The sequence below is a fragment of the Lissotriton helveticus genome, chromosome 11 (genome assembly GCF_964261635.1).
Source record: "Lissotriton helveticus chromosome 11, aLisHel1.1, whole genome shotgun sequence".
Lineage (NCBI taxonomy): Eukaryota > Metazoa > Chordata > Amphibia > Caudata > Salamandridae > Lissotriton > Lissotriton helveticus.
This window is the reverse complement of record NC_136072.1, coordinates 1130737671-1130755233: the sequence shown is the minus strand read 5'-3', so window position 1 is coordinate 1130755233 and position 17563 is coordinate 1130737671. Positions and strand designations below refer to the sequence as shown.

Genomic DNA, 17563 nt, shown 5'->3' with positions numbered 1-17563 from the left:
TTCGGTTATATCAAGGCACTAGACAAGGATGACCCCTCTCTCCTGCGCTGTTCCTCCTAGCCCTTGAACCCCTCTTGCAGCAGCGGTGCGTCCATTGGGGCGTAGGGGCGTAGCCCTACCAGCCACAATGGACCCGCATCGCGGCCGCCGGCCGCAATCCTAAATACATTAATCAAACAATCAGCCTCTGCCCACCGCCGGGAATTGTGCAGGGGGGGTGGCCTGCAGCTTGAGTGACACTCACCGTAGTGCGCAGTACCCCTGGGTCCCGCTGGGGAACTTACAGTGCACTGTGCGCTGCGCATGCTTGAGATAGTTGGCAACTATCTCAAGCATGCGCACTGTAAGTTCCCCAGCGGGACCCATGGGTACTTGTTCGCCTGCCACAGCCCGGGATTTCAGGGGCGACAGGGCGAGCAGCACATGTGCCCCCCTGGCGCCAGGATTGGCTGGTCCAGTCACCACGCAGCATATAAATTAAGTTACAGGCAGGCAGGAGGAAGCGGGACTCTCGGGTCAGACATTGACGTCGGACAGCCTGCAAGCCCCGGGTGTGAATCCTTATCAGTCCTGGCTACATGAGAAAAAGGCAGCTGGTGGTTTGTCGATAAGGTAGCGGACATAGAGAGGTGCTGCTTGTATCGCGGTCTGGGGGGGGGGGGGCTCCGCAAGAGTGACCGGCGCTCTCTGGTTGAAGAGGATTCCGGTGGAGAGAGGAGCTCCTAAGGCGGCAAGTGGACTTTTCTTGTCTTTTTTAAAGAACTCCACAGATAAGCTCTTCTTGAGTGCGGCAAGGGGACGGAAACCGGCAGAGAAGGTTGGTAGCGTGCGTGTGTGCATTTGGTGTTTAGAAGGAAATACAGTCTAGAAATTAAAATCTCATTTAGAACAGTAACCTACTACCTTGTCATCAAAGAGCTGCATGCAAACAGAGTATAGATTATAGCATTATGATTTTGCCCAGTCCTTCGTTATCCTAATGTTGTAAAAAAGGTTGTACTGCAATTCTGCACGCAATTGCTTTTCAAGACTTTTGCTCCCAGGTTGCATCCTTCCATGGATGTTTTGTTCCTCCTGGGATTTTGTATAAATTTTTTGAAATTTGGAGCATTCTGCTTTTTAAAAAAAAAATCAAATACCTGGTCAGTGTGTAATGATAAGACTAGGTTTTCTTGTCTTTTGACGTGACAAACCAGCAAGGACTTTGGAGATTCCATATACTTGTGAGGTTTCAGAGTCATGTTTTAAAGTGGTTAGCCCTGCATTAGTCTCGTGACAGACGGCCACTGGCTGCAATCTGCGAGTCAATAATGCCGTCTGGGCGCCACTCAGCCAGGTGTGTTACATGCTAAAAAGGGGGTAGGGATCGAGAGTTGGAGTGCGCTGAACTGCAAGATTCCCAGCTGCAGCTCATGGGAGGACCACATCAGTTAATGAGAGTTTGAGGGTAAAGAGAAGTTGGCAGACGCAGTGTCAGAGGCAGGGTCAAACTCCCGCTGATGAGTACGGTGGAGAACAGAGTTAGTTGAAAATCTTGCACTATAAGCAAAGCACTGGAAGCCCTCGTTGTTGCGAGAGTGTGTATTTTCAAAACCAGGAAGTTTCCTGTTAAGAAAGTGCCTCATGTTGATGTGTGGGTGGCGTATGTCCTACAGAGGATGAAGTTATTTGTCATTCAGTGCCTCTGGACATATATGTTGTGTGGTGTTCTGCTCTGCTCTGAGCAGTGGGTTGTCGGTAGTGTGCATGTGTTGCTGTGGCAGAGGAGTGAAAGTATGCCATGCATCTTCATATTTTTAGGAATTGCAGTGAGCAAACAAAGACATTGACAAGTTTTTTTGGTTACGTTCAACAGCTGTTCTTAACTTTTCATCTATTTAAAATAAATAATGAATTTTAGGTGCAAAGGAAAGGCAGATTCATTACTGTTTAACTCTCAAATAATATTCACTTATCTGTGCTGTTTTCAGCTTCTCCTACCTGGGCTCCTGTATTCTTGAATGTATTTGTCTAGTACGTTTAGTAACAACTGCTGTCTAAGGTGTACCTGCACAATAAAAAGGATAGCCATATTGCAGAAGGAGCATGCTATCCTTCTTGAATTTGCCATGGAAAGTATGTCAGTATTACAATACGTGTCTTAGCACTGACACGCAAGAAGCACCACAAGGTATCAGACATAACTTCCGCAAAATAAGGCAAATCAAACCTCCTTCACTCACCTGTCTCCCGCACATTGGGCCTTATTTATGAAGGCCTTGCGCCGCCGGTGCGCCACTTTTAACATGGGAAAAAGTGACGCACCGGTGGCGCAAGGCCTTCATAAATAAGGCCCATTACTTTTAAAGGGTGCGCATTCCCGCTCCCCTGCCCAAAGCAGCCACAGAAGTCTCCTTAAAAGGTAATAATTTCGTAAAGTCAACGCATGAAATATTCTGCATATACTCGATTATTTATTCAGCAAACCCCTACTGCTTAGGCAAAAATTATCTGGGAATAACACACCCCGAACTGGCACTTACGAAGCCGCCGATATCCGGCTAAGATGAGATCACAGCTTCCCGCACAATCGTTATCTGCCACCTCGCTATGAACTTCTGTTATTATAATCAATAGTAGTAGATAAAATACGACTACACCCAGAGAAGAGAGAGCAGCTCTCTAAGATAAGAAAGAAAGAGCACTGCATTACATAATGGTGTCCCCTAACAAACTCCGTCTCCAACTAAGTCAAAGGAGAAGTCCTTGTATAAGATAGCCGCAGACCTGGTCTCTGTAATGAGCACACTTTTTTATACCATTCATATATTTTGATTTATCCTGTAGAATGGTACAGATTAATACCATCAGTGCCCACATGCAAACAACTGTACAATATCGTTAGAGAAATTGGATAACAACGATTTAGAGATCAGAAGATTATATTGAACAAAATGACGACCTCTTTAGTAATCACTATATTTTTAGCACAATATTGGTTGACATAGAATGCACTTTTATATAATCAGTATGTACTGCACCTCTTTGTTGTCTTTCTGTTTTCCGCAGTTATAGGTACAATCTATACCTATAACAAATACAGATGGACTTTGGTGTGAGGGTTCATAGGTGTACCCAACAATGTTTTTTGCTCGGGATTTTGATTTGTGCACTGCTTCATTTCTACTGGAAATGTACAACTGCAAACACCAGACTACAAATTAAAACCAGGATTAGGTGTGCTACTCACATATTAAAGGGGAATCAAGGGGATCTCAGCTATAAGCAGCCACCGCATTCTTTGTTTGCTGACTCTTAAAGTGGGTTTAGTTTAGTCCATGCCAAATAACTTTTTAGCGCTTGCAAACCATTTTATTTTGGGAATCCTGAGGGTTTGCGACCGTTAAAAGGTTCATCACATATGACCCTGCATGCCACCTTCATTTTGCTGTTGAGTAAGCGACTTGGCCTCACGGTGTGGGCCAGCATCCTGCTGGATGAAATGAACAACACTTATGTGAATATCTGAGTATTTGTGGTACCGGCTGAGTGCATCTGGAACCCTGCGCCCAACTAAAAAACAATAACGCCTTGGAAATACAACCCCAACTCGCCATCATATGCCAGAGTCACACATGGTGAGGAAGGGGCTGGAGGGATACTTAACAGGGGGGTTGAATACTGCCAAATCTACGGAAGAAATGGCATGCAAATTATACACAAAGTAGAAATTACTCTTGACCGTGTCTGACAACAGAAAAAGACATAAGCCTTTTATTTCTGCTTGAATTTGATCTGAAAATGTGGAAATCCGGAACTAAAGAACGTAAACGTGCAGCTACATAGCAGCAGTGCAATATTTCATTTAGAATTCTTTATCAATGTACTTTGTCTGCATTTCACAATATTGTGGGTAATTACAAACATTGCAATTGTGAGCTCAGGAATCGGGGGCTAGGGGCAGAGGAACATGTCCTCTTTGAGTTAAATGCACATCATGATGAAGCATGAAGACATCAGGGCTGGGAGAGAGAGGACCAGAGAGCGGTGGCCAATGAATGACTGTGGACTTGCTTCTTCTTACAGCGATTTATGGGGTTCTCAGCCACAGGGAGAGGGCAGTGGTTTTAGTGATGAGATGGATAGAGTGGTCCATGGAAAGGAGACCTTGTGTCAATGGCAAAGGGAGACGGGCATCAGTTATGGTTATAGGGAGAGCATGCGTTCATTATGCTTTAGGGGAAAAAGGCAGAGGTAACCCTTAAAGTAAGAAGGGGTAACATGGAGGGCTTGGCTTCACAAAGAGTTGAGGAAGGCAGCCAGTAGACTAGAGCAATAGGAAGGAAAATCGAGACCTCGCCATAATAAAACCTAAATAAATGTACGAAGAGGAAAACGAGAAAAGAAAAAGGAGCTGGGCATTTTGGGGTGTGTGGAGAAAAGGGACAGGGCAATGTGGGAGAACGCAGACGAAGCAGTCAGCCACGAAGATAGATGAAGTAGTGGACTTCATAACGGGAGCTCGGTAGTTAGTAGGGTAAATGCAGATCCTAAGAAATCAGGAGATGGGGGAGGGAAAGGAGACGGCTACTTTAACGAGGGGACATGTCAGCCCAAGATACAGAGTGGGGAAGGACGTAGAGGCCAATGGTGGGAAGGTAGGCGGCAGATGGTCACAGATCGAGTAGGGTGAAAAGGTGGAATTCGGAGAGGGGGGTCAGGGATAGAGTGAGCGGTTAGCTTCAGAAAGGGGAGTCGTGGAAAGGGGTTAAGAAGAAGGGCGCGAGGGGCGAGATAATGAATGTATGTGGGTGGGGGTAAGGCATGTCTCAAACGAATTAGGGAGGGGGGGCTCAGATATAACAATATGATGCCGTATTCACAAAGAGTGGAGCGAGGTCTGGAAAAGAGCAACGGCAGAGGAGGGTTAGACATGAGCCGAGAGGCATATTTCATATTGAGAGGCGTGGGCTTCAGTGAAGTAGAGGGGAGCCTCAAAGGCAGGGCTGGAGAGAGGAGACGGCGGTAGACATTTAATGGAGGGAGAAGTGAGCCTCAGACCTAGGCAACGCGGGAATTGATGGTGATGATAGAGAAGGGGCCCTATAATGTTGCGTTATATAATGCACAGGGCCGGCTTTAGGGTGGTGCGACCGGTACCACCGCACCGGGTGCTGATTTAGAACGGGGGCGCCTGTTTGGTATTTGCTTTTTTACATTGTGCGTAAATGCACCTGCTGCCGCGCTCTAGCAATGTCCAGACAGCAATTAAAATGTAAAAAAAAACTCCGGTGATTAATGTTCTTCCAGGCGAGATCGGAGTTTTGTCTAATAGAAGTTTTGACTCATGGTAAGGTAGTGCAGAGCAGAGGGTTAATATGCTTGCTGCGAAGAACATGTACCATGCATATAACCGTGAATGTAATGTAAACAGGTCAGTGGGTTACTGCTTTTGTCAGAGACTTCCTTTTGTTAGTTGTAGTTTACAGTGAACTATTAACTGTCATCATCAAAGAACTGCGTGCAGACTTCAAGGTATAGATTAGTGTGTATGGATTTTTCCCCCAGACTGTCATTATTCCAATGTTGGGAAAAGGGTTCACTTGGGTACAAATCAGTTCTTGTTATTAAAGAGAGCATCAATCCATTGTGTTACATTTTAAATTCAGAGTTTGTGCTTCTCCAGAACAAGTACTCTTTAACTATACTGCCTATCAATATGGATGACATGTGAATTCGCCCCTTGTTGTCGTTTGTCTTATATAACATGTCCTATACACTGTTTTACACACCTATGATTGCTAGTCTCTGTGTAATGTGTGCGTTATGTACAGTGCTGTTATGTACAGTGGTGTTCATTCGACTTCCTATGTTGCTGGAGTGCATTTGTTTTTTTTGCAACTGATTCTATGACTTTTTGGGGTGTATCCTCGAAAGTTTCCTGTTAATGTGGCTGACCTGCTTGCTGAAGTGCACGTTATACTTGCTTTTGAGTGACACCAAGTATTGCTGGTTTAATTCGATTCCGTTTGCTGACTTGTGATGCACGGCTTGATGAGTGCATGCGTTTGTTTCCCTGTGACTAGTTTGTTCTGATATAATTTTCTTATTTGCAATAGTTTTCAGTACACAGTTTGCTCAATTAGTTACGATTGTGTGTGACTACCTGGATTCCTGGAGTGCCTCTGACTTCGTTCTGTTTCTTTACTTTTTGTGACTGTTGGTCCTGCGGGGAAACATTTTCAATTTATGTTGTCTTGTTTACTGGGAGCATTGCTTTTATTTTCCTTTAGTGTAATAGGCTGGCTGGTGAAGTGCACTTCCCATAGTGTGCAGTCACTTCAATTTGCCTTTAGGTGACTACCTGGCTTGATGGTAGTTTTCTATTTGATTTCATGTAACTCCTTGTCTTGATGAGTGCATTGGTTTTAGTTTGTTTGAGGTAACTGCTTCACATGCTGGTTTCATCACACAGCTGACACCTACCCTGAGAAAGCCAGAGCTGCCCTGTTAGTGGTATCAACACCAGTGCGCTTAGGTTCCTTACAACTCCTTCACTTGAAGTGGGTTACCACCTACCCGTTACTTTTTGTATCCTGCTTGTACCAAGTCAGATCCAGACCCAGACCAGTACCCACAGTTGCTCCGGATTAAGGGACATTGTTATGTCATCTCAGGCGCGATGTAAAGACTCCCAGTGAGCTGAGGACTCTTTTGGCTCAGGAACCAAATAGCTGGAGACCCTTGTGGTTGTTTAAAGATTTAAGATCAGCCTGTAACTCAGTCTTGAGCTGGGTGGGTGACCTCGATTACAAAGCGGCTGTGCCAGATGTCCCATTATGACCCCTTTTGCCTGTCTCCCCTTCAGACGCAGAGGGCATAAAACTGGGGGGTGCTCAACCCTGCCAAAAAACTGAGTGGTGACCCTAAGAGCACAGCTGCCATCCAATCAGGGGTGGGATGCTTTGGTGTGATGGTCTGGTTTTCTGGGTGCATTGGCTCAAGTTTTTCCCATGTAATTGATTGGGTGTCTTGGTAAGTTGCTTTTATGTGAATGTCTGACTTATGACTGCGCATGCCTTTCAGTGTGCACTTGCTTCAGTTTACTTTTTGAGTCACTGTCTAGTTTGCTGGATGTATTGCTTTCATTTTTCTTTCATTAAACTGTTTGACTTGCATGGTGCTTTTATGTTGGTGCCTGCATGCTGAGGTGTACTCTTCTTCAGTTTAAATGTATGTGACTGGCCTGTTGAATAGCACCCTGCTTTCAAAGTGAAGGTTCACAGGTTCACACTTGCTTTAGTTTACTTTTGTATGGTTGACTGCATGCACTGTTTTGCTGGATGCATTGCTTTAAGTTACTACTTGATGCATTGCTTTCAGTTTGCTTTCAAGTAATTGCCTCTCATTTTCCTAATGCTTTGTGAAGGCTGTTTCCCAACTGCTGTGCAACTTCTTCTACTCTTAGAGCTGACATTTTCATGAAAGTCTTATAGTCTTTTTTTCAGCACCTGAGCGTAATAGGATGGAATGAATGAAGCTCTGCTGTTATACTGCATAAGCAGCTACCTGTGTTATGCCATCTATTAATGTAATAACTGCACTTTCACAATTGCTTTATTAACCTTCCTGCTTTCTCAAATTTGCTTGAAAATGCACGATTTTTCTTCTTTTTTTTTCAAAATTTTCTTGGGGGGGGGTAATCCCCCCAAACTCCCCTTGTGGGGTTCGGGCTCGCTCGCTGCGCTCACTCGCTACGGTGCTGTATGCAAATCATTTTGCGCCCCACCACTTTGAAATGTCACCCACCGCCCCTGCCCTCTTGTCAGACATAAAACAGAATAAGGACATAGCGGGTGTGAGTTTTGGGGACACTCGAGTGAAATTGGCGGCGTATGCCAATGATATCTTAATCGCGACAGAGGACCCAGAGATCTCCATTAAAGTCCTTATGACAACAATTGACAGATACTCGGCCCTTTCCGGATACAAATTAAACCGGGACAAATCGGAGGTTAAACGCCTGAATGTGCATACCACCAGAGAGGTTCTGGGTGACTCTGGGCTTACATTGCAGAATAGCATTATCAAACATCTCGGAATCGAATTTGGCGGCTCCCTCCTCGAGACACTTCGTCACAATGAGTCCACCACCCTGGATAAAATCAAGCGACTCGTCGATGCATGGTCCCCTCGATTTATCATCTGGTGGGGCCGGATTGAAACCATCAAAATGATGATTTCCCCTCTGGTCAACTACCTCATCTCCATGCTTCCCCTCACCCTCTCCGGAGACTTCCACCACAAATTAGATACACTAATCTCTACATTCCTGTGGAAGGGGAAAAGAGCTAGAATCAGCCTAAAAAAATTGCGCCTCGACAAAACCCTGGGTGGGGTCAATCTAGCGAATTTCAAACTCTACCAGACTGCCTTTCTGGCTAAGCAAGGCTCACATTGGCTGGCGCCCCAACCGGGATACACCCCTGTTTGGCTCAATGTAGAAAAAACCCTCTTCATGAACCTCGATCCTACAACCTTTCTCACCATCACATTACAAACCACTCACTGCTCCTGCTCCATTTTTAAGAACACAAAATTAGCCCTCCTCAACGTTGGCATACACCTACCTCACCAGTTTAAACGGTCGCAATGGGAATCCCTATGGCACAATCCTACACTAATGTACAAAGGGAAACCACTGCAAAACGAAACCTGGGTTGCAAAAGGTATATTCTTACCGCACCAACTCTTTATCGAGTCCAGGCCACTCTCCTTTGCTGAATTACAGGATAGATACGGCTTAGGGGCAATGGAATTTTACAACTTCTTGAATGTCAAAGTGGCAATCTCCAAAGCGAAACTCAACAAACATTCACCCTCCCTCCCAGGCTTCCTAGCCACCCTCAATAGGCTAGGCCACTAAGTCTCTAGACTCTACAAAATGCTGTGCCCACAACAGACCAACCTTACCAAAGACTCACAGCAGTTTTGGGAATCGTATTACTCGTCACTCATCTCAGATGTGGAGTGGGCCAAAACGTGGGAATCTACCACACGTCACAAAATTAGCCCTACTCTATCCCAGACTAAGTTCTGGCTCCTCCACAAAGCCGTTTGGACCCCAGCACGTCTCTTCCTGCATAACATTAGAGACGATGACATATTCCTGGAACTGTACAGAGGAAAAGGGCGATCTTGAACACTTACTACTTAAATGCATATGTGTTACAGCCTTTTGGGATAAAATATTTGCGTTCATCACTAAGGTGTTCTCCATCTCCCTCACACATGAATTTTCCACCCTAGTTTTGGGTTTTACTAAGGCTACTGTACTGTCTGACGATGACAAGGCCCTGCTTGACCTCCTACTCACCGCTGCGGTAAAGATCATCCTAAATAATTGGAAGGATACCCGTAAGGCGTCCTTTCAACACTGGCTACACTGGGTCTCAAACCTGAGAGGCGGTGACAATATCTCACTCCTGAACACCCCCTGGCGCCCCCCTCATAGGAAAATGTGGTATTCGCTAGACAACTATTTTAGTTTACACAAACCCCCATGAATCCTCCTTCCTCACCCTGGTCTATGGGGCTGAACCACCTCCCGTAAACTTATACTTGCAATCAGAACGGCGCCCGCTGCTGCTGCCTATACCTGGTAGCTTCAGGATGACGCCTACCACTTGAGCATCACCACTCTCCTCTCCGTGTTGACACTGTATGAGCTGCTTACAACCTATGTCACGACATCTCCACGCATCGCCCTAGCTGGGTTTATATCTATAGTCTGGTTAAGATTATATATATTATTTGTATCAATGTACCTGCTTTTGCTTCTTATTTCAATTCATGATATTCGCATCCTTCGTTACTATCGCATTATGGTCATGTATTTTTCTTTCGTTATCCTGTATCGCTATCATTTATGTATGTAATGTTTGTTTTCTGATTCTGTTGAAACTCCCAATAAAAACTTGTGAAACTAAAAAAAAAAAAAGAAGTGGGCAAATCTCTCCTCCCCTGACCCTGCTCACAGAGCAGACCCACCCACAATGCGCAAAGCAAACATAAAATGGTAATAATAGCCAAAACTTCAGGATAAACACATAAGGTCCCAAAAGCGAGACCTATTGGCTATGCCAATGCTTGTTCTGTTTTGCACCAGGGCCCGTGGCATGCTTGCTACGTAACTGCTGACAGTCCATTTTGTACCGCATGTTACTGTGGATGGTGTTTCTGGTAGACTTGCTGTAACTCGGTCAATACAACATAAATAGACAATGCACAGTACTCATTGATTTATTTTTTAATCTATGCAGTTTTATTTAACGCGTACCAGACCCATCAGGGCACCTGAGTGCTTTACATAAACAGTAAATGTTAATACAAAGATGAGGTTAGGGATTCAAATATATTTATCGTGCAAGCTAATAGCCATTAACAAAGGTGAGACTGGGTAGAATCGACCTTCAGGTATCTAAAGTCTCTGCTAGTGGAGGGGGCGCATGTGGGAATAATTAATATGATCTTAAATTACTTGTCAGGTCTATGGTCCACAATACATAGGTTCAGGAGTCTCATCAGTAGTCACAGAGCATCCATCGGTGGCTGATTAGTGTTGGACAAGTGTAGCGGTGATGCTGCGAGAGTTGGAGGAGGGAGTGCCAGGCATTGGGGGCTCCTTGAGAAGGATTGATTGAGTACATGTTTCCAGAGTAAGCGCTTTGAAGTGCAGGGTCCGCGGTGATGATCAGTTTATGTGCCGGATAGTTCGTTGCTCCTCCAACAAAGGCCCACCTGGGTAGGCTTCTTAGACTTCTGGCATCTACGGGGAGCCGGTGAAGAGACCAGGCCTTTTGGATCCGGACCCCGGCTGAGCTGCAGCACTGAGGGTGGCACTTACCGGGGCTCAGTGACTTGTATCAAGAAGTTGCTCCTTGCCATTGTTAACTTTGAATAGTTTTCCATGCCCGCTGATTCTTCCTAAGGCATCTGCCTGTTGATGACTTACTCTTTGTGACTTCTTTTTCCATCTTTTTGCAGGTAAAAGAAGAACTCTGCGCCCAGGTTGACCTGTTCCGTCAGCTGACCGGTCATCTGCCTGACCACATGGATGGCCACCAGCACATACACGTCCTCCCAGGTGAGCACCCATCACTGTGCAGCAGGATTCAGGTTCAGTAGATAGCGTTCATTCACCATGAAAGCCCGTGATATACATCACACACCTGACTCTTCGTGTTGGGGCGATGCCCTAGCTCACTGTAGGGGCAGGGACAGTTATAGTATCGATCAGAGTCATTGTGCAGCTGGAAGAACTGGAACCTGGTGCACCATCCTTTGGCCACCGAGGCCTGGGAGCTTTAAATCAGTAGGACACTTGTGTGGCGCTCGAGGAGTGTGCGTCTAGGCGCTTTGGGAGTCCTGGTGCTCTTTAAATACACGCCTCTGATCCTTTCCACAGTCTTTAGCCTGAGCATGTTCCTGGAAGTGAGGTCACCAGAGAATAGTCTGTCGGCTCGGCGGTGCTTCCTAATTGGCCCGAGCTCCTCCCCCTTGCACCTGCCTTCGCGGCGCTGGAGCTGTCTGGGGCTCTCCCGGGGCCCCGAGCTCCCCCTCCTTGCAGCTGCCTTCGCGGCGCTGGAGCTGTCTGGGCTCTCCCGGGGCCTCGGCTCCCCGCCGACGGGTCTCCCTTGCTTCAGAATCTATTAGCGGGTCACGGGGAAGTCCCAGAGGAGAGCGGAAGTGCAAGTAATCTCTCCGGTTCCGTCATGAACCTCTGTGCGTGGCTCTGGTCAAGGGTACAACCCATAGACACCTGCTGCGTACATAAACGCTGTGTGATCTTGGTCCAATGTACAACACAATGGATTTTAATAGTCTTTCCTCTAGGCCCAATCCAAATAAAACAGTAGCATCGTTAATGCATACAAAAAGTGTTTCTGTACTCCCTTCTGCTAATTAAACACATTTTTATGTTTTCCAAATCATTAACTGTACAAAAATGGTACACTATTCACACAGTCTTTCAAAGTTCACTAGTAGCACAGAGGCCATTTTCACACCATTACAAGCCCTTCTCACCCTAACTGGCATTGACATGAACAGTGTATGGTTGTTGCATCAGCAAACATTTGCAAGGATGCGGTCATCCCTTGTACATTGCAAGGATGCGGTCATCCCTTGTACATTGCAAGGAAGCGGTCATCCCTTTTACGTTGCAGGGAAGCGGTCATCCCTTGTACTTTACAAGGAAGCGGTCATCCCTTGTACATTGTAAGGAAGCGGTCAATCCATGTACTTTGCAAGGAAGCGGTCATCCCATGTACATCGCAAGGAAGCGGTCATCCCTTGTACATTGCAAGGAAGTGCTCAGCCCTTGTACTTTGCAAGGAAGCGGTCATCCCGTGTACATTGCAGGGAAGCAGTCATCACTTGTACATTGCAAGGAAGCGGTCATCCCTTGTACATTGTAAGGAAGCAGTCATCCCTTGTACATTGCAAGGAAGTGCTCATCCCTTGTACTTTGCAAAGAAGCGGTCATCCCTTGTACATTGCAGGGAAGCGGTCGTCCCTTGTACATTGCAGGGAAGCGGTCGTCCCTTGTACATTGCAGGGAAGCGGTCGTCCCTTGTACATTGCAGGGAAGCGGTCGTCCCTTTGTACATTGCAGGAAAGCGGTCATCCCTTGTACATTGCAGAGAAGCGGTCATCCCTTGTACATTGCAAGGAAGTGGTCATCCCTTGTACATTGCAAGGAAGCGGTCATCTCTTGTACATTGCAAGGAAGCGGTCATCCCTTGTACATTGCAAGGAAGCGGTCATCCCTTGTACATTGCAGGGAAGCGGTCATCCCTTGTACATTGCAAGGAAGCGGTCATCCCTTGTACATTGCAGGGAAGCGGTCATCCCTTGTACATTGCAAGGAAGCGGTCATCCCTTGTACATGGCAGGGAAGCGGTCGTCCCTTTGTACATTGCAGGAAAGCGGTCATCCCTTGTACATTGCAGGGAAGCGGTCATCCCTTGTACATTGCAGGGAAGCGGTCATCCCTTGTACATTGCAGGGACACGGTCATCCCTTGAACGGTGCAGGGAAGCGGTCGCGGTCATCCCTTGTACATTGCAGGGAAGCGGTCATCCCTTGTACATTGCAAGGAAGCGGTCATCCCTTGTACATTGCAAGGAAGCGGTCATCCCTTGTACATTGCAGGGAAGCGGTCATCCCTTGTACATTGCAGGGAAGCGGTCATCCCTTGTACATTGCAGGGACACGGTCATCCCTTGAACGGTGCAGGGAAGCGGTCGCGGTCATCCCTTGTACATTGCAGGGAAGCGGTCATCCCTTGTACATTGCAAGGAAGCGGCCATCCCTTGTACATTGCAAGGAAGCGGTCATCCCTTGTACATTGCAAGGAAGTGGTCATCCCTTGTATTTATTTATTTATTTATGGGCTTTTTAGTGCGCAACTAATACCCTGGGGTGTCTAGGCGCAGTGAGATACTCTGGGATACACAAAATTCAGGGCACAAACTTATTGATTGAATAGCCAGGTCTTCAAGGTCTTACGAAAGGCAATGAGTGTTGGTGCTGTTTTAATATGCAAGGGGAGTGTGTTCCACAGTATGGGGGTTGCTACCAGGAAACGTCTGTCTCCCCATGTAGCCGTTCTTGTACGGGGAACATGCAATAGACAGCTTGCTGCTGATCTTAGATTCTTTCCAGGTATGTACACCTGAAAAGCTTCCTTTAGGAACTTTGGTCCAGTCTGATGGATGGCCTTATAGGCGATGCAGAGAGCCTTAAATTTGATTCTGCTCTCCACCCTTAGCCAGTGTAGATGGCGTATGGCTACTGAAGTGGAGTGTCGCCAAGGAATATTAAGCAGGATCCGTGCTGCCATATTTTGCACAGACTGTAGTTTGTTCAGGATGTATTTGTGTGTGCCAAGGAAGAGGGCGTTTCCATAATCCAGCTTCGAAAACACTAAGGTGGTGATCAGTGTTTTCCCTGCCGAAGCTGGTAGATATGGCATGAGTTTTTTTATTTTCTTCAGCACGAAGAATGCAGCAGAGACCACTTTATTGACATGATAACCAAAAGATAACCTGTTATCAAAAATCACTCCCAAATTCCTAACCTTAACAGCTGGAATCGGGGGGGTGCCCATCTGACTGGGCCACCATGTTGGGGACCATTCGGGAGAGATCTTGCCGAAGGTCATGACTTCGGTTTTCTCTGTATTAAGTTTCAGGCAAGGAAGTGGTCATCCCTTGTACATTGCAGGGAAGCGGTCATCCCTTGTACATTGCAAGGAAGCGGTCATCCCTTGTACATTGCAAGGAAGCGGTCATCCCTTGTACATTGCAAGGAAGCGGTCATCCCTTGTACATTGCAAGGAAGCGGTCATCCCTTGTACATTGCAAGGAAGCGGTCATCCCTTGTACATCGCAAGGAAGCGGTCATCCCTTGTACATCGCAAGGAAGCGGTCATCCCTTGTACATCGCAAGGAAGCTGTCATCCAAAGGTTCTACCCATTTCCCCTGCTGGCCCCTCTCACTGGGCCTAATCGCTGCAGCTGCATGATGATGGCAGCGATTTCATAGGTACTTAAACTGCCCTTATGTGTGAAATGCGCCCTACCCCTGTATGAATGAAAAGCAGGATATCCTGCAGGGCGCACAACAAAGGATAGAAAGACGTCCTGTCACTTGAAAACTGCTCACCTAGGATGAGGGAAAATTGGGAAAGGAAGCATAGAGGTGAGAAAAAAGAGGGGGGGGTCAGATAGGTGTGAGTATGACAGTGAGACAAGGGGTGCAGGCAAAGGAGCAGACACAGCATTAACAAGAGGCTGGAGCAAGGCTGTACGTGTCTTAGACCCAGCAATTAATTAGAACGGGGATTGAAACGGGCCCCATATCTTTTCCTATATTCATATACTAACTTGACCTGCAAAAAAACTGTTTTTGTGTCTGCACAATGAGGTATGACCCGTTTACAGGGTCGGACTGACCTATAGAGCAATCAAATCAGGCTGTGCCCAACGGTCTAATCTGTCAGGTTAGTAACCTGACGGCAAACTCAAATATATGCAGTCTTCCATACCTTACAAAATCGTATACAGCATCTCCTTACAAATTAAAAACTGATAAAATTTGCAAATACAGACATTTTTCTAGCTGCCTAATTCACTAATGGAGGCCACTTTTATTTCGGTGCTGGGGCCTATTTCCTGTCTCTGTCTGACAATGTATGTTAGGGTAATGCATGGCAACAAATTAGTTCCTGTTTGTAGTTCACGTTCTTCACTTAATTTTGCATTCCTTAAAAATCTTAGGTATTTCCAAGATGTGTGTTTCTGTAATTCGTTTCACAGCATATTACTCTTGTATGGTGCACACTTTGTATTGAGTTGCATCCAGGTGTTTATAATAGGCTACAATTGAGAGGTTTGTATTTGAGGCCGAATGTGCTGTGCCTACCTGAGGATCAAAAAGGTGTTCAGAATGCATGATCATTCAATACATGGCCTCTCTGCAGAGAACACAGAGCAACAATACAGTATTCAAATTTCAGGTGCGATTCTGTGCAAATGTGTATGAAGGAGGCACTCATTGGTCAAAACAGTGACAAGGTAAAAGTAAAATAATTTGTTGTTACTCATTTATTCGAAACAGCTAACAACCATTGACAAAATCAATACTCCTGTCTGTTTTTAGGTGTATGTCAGTTGTTGTGTTATAGTTCCATTTTCAATCACGGAAAGCCCAGAGAGGAAACAAAGTACTGGTCAGATTGAACTCTTTGTGGAATCACAGAAATTTAGATTACCTGTTTAAGCTACAACCTTAATTACATAGACCACACCCCTTTAGAGACCCACTAATTTCTTTTCAGCCAGTTTAAAGGCCTGGGCTGGCAGAAACGGAGACAGGGAAGAGGAGAGATGGATGTAATGGGCAGAATCCATGCGAACAGGCTGGTAGAGAGATTAAGAGCCGAGGTGAAGGGCATTACATTCAAAAGACAAGGATGTAAGAGGGGTAGAATCCATGCAAAATGGTAGGAGGCAGGGAAACTGGTGAACTTTGAAATGCAGAGGTTCCTAATGAAACATTTAATAATTTGTTGTGTGCCGGGCATGCCTCCCACTTCCTAGTGGTTTTGGGGTTTCACCTTCATCAAGAATACTTTGAAAAATGCAGAAGATAGTGTTTTTGGCCCATTTTCCATAAAAAGTAGTCCACAGGTCATGTGTGACCCATTCTTACCAGTCTGCACCACTTTCCTGTGCCTCATTCGCATGTAAGAACTGCACTCCTGTCTTTTCGCTTCTGTCATCCCCACTTTCCCATATGCTCAATTTTACTCTCTCAATCAAAACACTTTCCTGTCTGCAACATTCGCCCCCATTAATCACCTCTCTCGTGTTCTCTAGTGCTCAACATTATGCTCTCTAAGCTCCTTCCTCTTTAGAACACCATTATATTCCCATGAATGCTGTGCCTGTGTTGTCTCCTCTCTTCCTAGTGGACAAAACAGGTGCTAAATCAGGTGAAAATTATTTTTACAACTATTTGGACCATAATTGCAATGGTCAGCAGGTTAAAAGTTTGAATTGGCTAATAATAAAACATATTTACGGAGCGGCAAATGTGTTAATTTATAAAAGAGTTAGTGTTCCATTTACTTTTCTTTGCAATTGAAGCATTTCCACCTCTTGAAATGTGTTCCTACTCAAGGGTAGACATTGCCAGTCTAAAATAGTTCAATCAAATTAATATATGTCTGCTTTATACCAAGGACTCTCAATGTTTTCACAAAAAAATATGTTTCTGTTCAAACTCGGAAACAGGAAATACTGCAACACAGGAGATACATGAGAGAATTGTGCCAACAAATCATATTGATCCATTGTCCTAGCTCAATGTACAATTACGGTTACTACTTAAGGAATCCATCTTTATTTACACATGCAATAAGGCCCTGTTACTGGTCACTCAAAAAGTCAGCATGCTGTGACAGTCTTCTCAGGTAGGTGACACTGTATGATCATAGGTGATTCCCAGCTCAAAGATTTTTCACAGAGTGATCATAGGCTAAGAAAGCTGACCCAATGTGTGACCACCTGCACAGCATGCTAAGGCTTTAGTGTGGAAACACAACCTGGCTTGTGAGGAGCAAAACAGACAGGAGAAACAACGAGTAGTGGAAACAGTTCAACTTCCCAAGTGGTTGTGAGACCAGTTTCTACGTACCAGCTCTTCTCTTCTGGTTCACTGTCCTCTGTCTGTGTCTCTGCCGTGAGTTTGCTGACAACCCTATCAGAAGACAGGATAGGAACAGGGGCTGACCCTTCTACAGCCTCACTGTATCATGGCTTCTGATAGGCCTTGGGGTGACAATGCTACAAATGCACCACCGTCCAAGCATGCTCCTGTATTTCACTGATGTGCATTTTAGGGAGCATGCTCAGCTTCTCTATGGCTTCTGAATGTGTGAAAAGGAGCATAGCACTGACGAAAACAAACAGGCAAACTGACTGTAAGTTTGGGTGTTTATATGTTTTGTCTTTCA

The 17563-nt window shown here is 45.6% G+C and overlaps 1 protein-coding gene across 3 annotated transcripts in view; it reads left to right on the top strand.

The window, feature by feature from the left end:
- YDJC (YdjC chitooligosaccharide deacetylase homolog) overlaps nt 1-17563 on the top strand; it is a 149648-nt gene that overhangs the window by 96702 nt on the left and 35383 nt on the right. For all 3 annotated transcript variants that reach the window (XM_078667873.1, XM_078667874.1, XM_078667875.1), the window contains exon 4: nt 11026-11125. In XM_078667873.1, the coding sequence (XP_078523999.1) occupies nt 11026-11125 (100 nt within the window). The remainder of the gene's footprint in view (nt 1-11025; nt 11126-17563) is intronic.